The sequence below is a fragment of the Osmia bicornis genome, chromosome 10, assembly GCF_907164935.1.
Source record: "Osmia bicornis bicornis chromosome 10, iOsmBic2.1, whole genome shotgun sequence".
In the NCBI taxonomy this organism is placed as follows: Eukaryota; Metazoa; Arthropoda; class Insecta; order Hymenoptera; family Megachilidae; genus Osmia; species Osmia bicornis.
In genome coordinates this window covers 13,644-18,266 of record NC_060225.1, presented here as the reverse complement: position 1 = coordinate 18,266, position 4,623 = coordinate 13,644, and the positions used below count along the sequence as shown (strand labels likewise).

Genomic DNA, 4,623 nt, shown 5'->3' with positions numbered 1-4,623 from the left:
AGCGCAGCAGTTGACACATAAGAACAAGGATAAGAACGAGGATAAAAGTAAATTTATTATTAATCCATTATTAAATAATACAATTCGATGCAATTTATTTCATTCATGCACCTGACACTTCTAAAAGTAGGAATAAACATACAAACCTGCCAGACAACGACCATAGACTATACAAGCCCATCGCTCGAATTCAAATTTAACTTTAACTTCGTGGTTAATTTCGCAAGAATATCATAATCGTGAAAATAAATAAGTAGGTAGTGAAATGCTGAAACACACAGATATTGAAAATAATACCTAAAGTATTTAAAATAAATTTGGTAACGAAAGCAAGTAAGTAAACGTATGTAGCGCCTTGTCGCGCTCGGAAAAACTCCTCATGCGCCATCTAGGTTAAGTTAGTTTAGTTAGTGTAGTTAGTTCTAGTTTTAGGTTAGTTACTTCTTGTTAAGTAGTTGGTAAGCTTAGCTTGTATGGACGCGCTCGTTCTTTTAAGGACACCTGGCCACTCACTTCCTTTTGTACGTTGCTTGAAGTAGCTGGTCGTTTCCTTGTGCAACGGATATAAGAGTTATAATAAAACAAAGTGAGCCAGATTTCAGTCTGATTTATTTCCTCTCATTGGAGAAGACCTATACCGACCGCTACATTGGTGCCGAAACCCGATTTCGGAAAGAAAAAACAAGCTACGCCAACGCCATGCCCGACGACAAGACGGAGGTACAAGCCAGCGAATTTAGGAGCGTGAAGCTACCTACTTTTTGGAAGGACGAACCCAGATTATGGTTCATCATGCTGGAGAGAGAGTTTTCGGCATATAATGTAAAAGCCGAAGCAGTCAAGTGCTCCGCTGTGATTCGGAATTTAGATCAAGAAACGATGAAAATCGTTTTAGATATCATTGAAGCTCCTCCTGAGAAGAGCACATATCAGAATATCAAACAGGCGCTTATTGAACGTCTGGCAAAATCAGACGAGGCTAATCTGAGGCGCCTCTTGTCTGGATTAGAGCTAGGAGACAGGAAACCGTCGGATTAGAGCTAGGAGACAGGAAACCGTCGGAACTGTTGAGGGAGATGACTCAACTTGCTGGAGCGAGCGTTGGTGAAAACGCTTTAAAAACCCTGTGGATGCAGAGGCTCCCTACGAGAGTTCAAGAAGTCTTGACTATCATAGATGATGCTCCATTGGATCGTCTGGCGAAGGTCGCTGATAAGACAATGGAGCGTTCAGCACTGGAAATGGCCGCCGTGGCGGAACGTCCTCCCGCCAGGAAGGACGCCATCGTTGACGTTAGGCGAGATCAAGATGGCGACCTGGCAGCCATTGTGAAGAGGCTTTCTAAGATCGAGACGAGGTTGTCACGTCGTCAACGGAGCCCAGCAAAACGCCGCTGGTATAGAAGACGTAGCAGTTCAGGAAGTGCAAAGCGGCGAAATGGCCTGTGCTATTTCCACCATAGATTCGGAAGCGAATCTTGGAAGTGTAGACAGCCCTGCGCATGGAGTGGCCCCGACAAGAGGAAGTCGGAAAACTAGTAGCGACGTCACAGGAGGAGGCGCTTGTCGACGGCCCTAAGAAACATCGCCTCAGTATCAGGGACAAGAGGACAGGTACAGAGTTCCTGATAGATACTGGTGCGGATGTATCAGTAGCTCCAAGGACCTATGGAGCCAGAAACTTAAGGATAGCTATTTTTAAATTATATGCGGCGAACGGGGCAATTATTGATACTTACGGCGAGAAGCTATTGTCATTAAATTTAGGTTTACGCCGGGAGTTTTCTTGCCGGTTTATCATAGCGAATGTTTCTAAACCGATTATTGGCGCCGATTTTTTGCATTTTTTTAATCTATTAGTAGACTTAAGGAATAAGAGACTTTTAGACGGTAATACTCAGGTTAGTAAGAATGTTGTAATATTGAAAGATAATTCTCCGTCGATTTCCACAATAGATAAGAGCAATCGTTTTAGTTCAATACTCGCGGAATTCATAGATATTACGAGACCGTGTTCTATTAGGAAGAATATCAAACATAATTGTTGGCGAAATTCCCCAAGTCTACGCCGAACGGCGAAGTTGGCAACGAAAATACTTCGTTGGTGCGTCGTTACCGATAGCGGCAGCACCTCTCGGGCCCACTTTGTCCACGCGGTCCCCTCTCCACGCGGAACCGGCACGATCGACGCCATGATCGATTCTTGTTCTTCTTGTACGATCGTTCGACGTGGAAACACGTGCTTCGCAGTCCTCGCCGATCATTACAAGTACATAGTTTTGCTGCCCACGCGACGCGTATTACCTCAGCCCACGCTTTACTCGTGATATTGTTACATCCGTAACGATATTCAGTCCACGCGTGTGTTTTATTGTAATAAGCTTAGTTTAAATAGTGTATAGTTTTGGACCACGCTTTACTCTTGTATATGCTTTTCTTTTTTGTTAAATATATTTATTGTTACCGTTACTCAGGTGTTTGTGTTTTCTGACCGCGCTGACCACGCTAAACACGCAACATTTTGGTCCTTCGAGCCGGATAAACACACCCGGCTTGTGTAACGGTTCGCGTAGTGACGCTTAACGGTTGTTTCACCGCCATTACGTGTAGTGACCGCGCTTCACGCGAACTCAGGGATTCGCTTTGTGTGCGCGGAACACGGTAAAGGTGAATTGTGCCGTTCAGGTGACGAGGGTGATTTTCAGTGCATTTTAAAGGTACTCAGTGACACTCTTTATTAAAATGCCTAAATCGCGCGATCCCTCCCCGGTTTCAAAACCGGAAGAGACGCCGGCGGCCATGACGGCGTCAGAGCTCGACACAGACCACGCAACGGAAACGACCACGCAGCCATCGCAGGCCGCTCGTCCACGCTCGCCAACCACGCTTCAGGTTCTTGAAGAGACCTCGCAGACCACGCGCAAACGCTCGCACTCGCGTCTCACAGCGGAGCTCCAGGTGCGCTCCCGTGTCCAGGAGGAACGGCTTGACACCCTCCTGGCCATGGTGGAGGACCTGCAGGTGACCCTCAACAAGGCCCCCGCAGACGTCGCGCCAGAAGAACCGGAGCTCATGAGGGACACGATTCTGGAGATTCATGTTGAATTCCAGCGCGAACACGCTGCCCTCTCGAAGGTTTGGCCGTCCACGCAGCTCGACCACGCCTATTTCAAGGAAAAGGTGGCTTCTAATGAAGCGCGCGTGGTACTTTCGGCTCGCAAGTTGCTGGCGCAGCTTGAGCGGGAAATAAAGCAGACCACGCAGCCCACGCAGACCACGACGGCCTCGACGAGCGACGCGCCCACGCAGTCCTCGGCAAGCCGATCACGCCTCCTCGAGATCGCGCTCCCGAAGTTCGAAGGGGACTACAGCAAATGGGCAGAATTCAAGGCCCATTTCGCTTCTGTTATCAGCGAACGCGCTGACCTCGCTGCACACGATAAGTTTTTATACTTAAAGGGAGCTGTTACTGGCCACGCGGCAAATTTGATTAGCCACCTTCCTACCACCGATGGCGCCCTGGAGCAGGCGTGGCAACAGCTCGACGGCCGCTATGACAATAAGCGTCTAAACGTGCAGTCGCACATGGACCGGCTTGCCAACCTCAAGCCGATGAAAATGCGCAAGGCGGCCTCGCTCCTGAAGATGGTGAATATCATCCAGGAGACGCAGCAAGCGCTACGGTCGTTCGGGTTGGAGGATGCCCATAATTGTTTCCTGCTCACCATCCTCGTCAGACTGCTCGACGCGGACACGCGCGAGCACTGGGAGTCCTCGCTGGCCACGAAAAAGGAATATCCTACGCTGGAGGAACTGACTAGCTTCCTACTCGCCCGCGCACGCACTCTTGAGCAATTAGAGCAGCTCAACACCGCTCGTGCTACTCCGCCCACGCCTACAGCACCCGCAAGGACCACGCAGTCTCCGCAGCAACGCTCCGCGCCAACGAGAGCAGCCGTCCACGCAGGAAGCGCTCGACCCGCTCAGTCAGCCCACGCAGCACCCGCAGCCATCGCTAGGTCCACGCAGTCCGCACTCTACCCGTGCGCTTTCTGCCAGAAAGATCACTTTCTGTCAGAATGCCCACCATTCAGAGCACTGACCCCGCACGACCGCGCCAACGTGGTCAAGGCACACGCGCTTTGCGTGAACTGTCTTGGCCATCACAACCTGCGCAGCTGCCGAACACGACAACGGTGCAAGATCTGCGAGGAGATACATCACACTATGCTCCACGGTGCGGATATTAGCAAGGTGCTAGTGCCTGGTCTCCCACCAACGGCACCATCGCAGACCACGTCCACGCCGGCTCCAGCAGCCACCACGCAGACCACGCCAACCACTTCAACTACCACACATTGAAGTGACGGTGCAGTCGTCAACGCACCCGCAGCCATCGCAGCCCACGCAACCAGTACACGCAGACCACGGACCACGCTTTTAGCAACGGCACTCGCAAGAGTGCACACTGACCTCGCAGTGCAGCAAGTAAGAATACTCATTGATTCAGGCTCTGAAGTCTCGTTGATTTCAGAGTCATTAGTAACGCAGCTCAGACTCAGAAGACAACGCTCCTCATTGGATGTCCACGGAGTTGGTGGAGCAAGGACCTCGCAGACGAATG

At 50.4% G+C, this 4,623-nt stretch overlaps 2 protein-coding genes across 2 annotated transcripts; both read left to right on the top strand.

Annotated features, from left to right (window-relative positions):
• The first annotated feature begins 1,076 nt into the window (after positions 1 to 1,076).
• On the top strand, positions 1,077 to 1,538 carry LOC123988217. The gene has a single exon (XM_046287452.1). It carries the CDS (start codon positions 1,077 to 1,079, stop codon positions 1,536 to 1,538), a length of 462 nt encoding a protein of 153 aa, XP_046143408.1.
• Positions 1,539 to 2,741: 1,203 nt separating this feature from the next.
• LOC123988216 lies at positions 2,742 to 4,361 on the top strand. The gene has a single exon (XM_046287451.1). The coding sequence runs from the start codon at positions 2,742 to 2,744 to the stop codon at positions 4,359 to 4,361; it is 1,620 nt and encodes a 539-aa protein (XP_046143407.1).
• Positions 4,362 to 4,623: the final 262 nt, after the last annotated feature.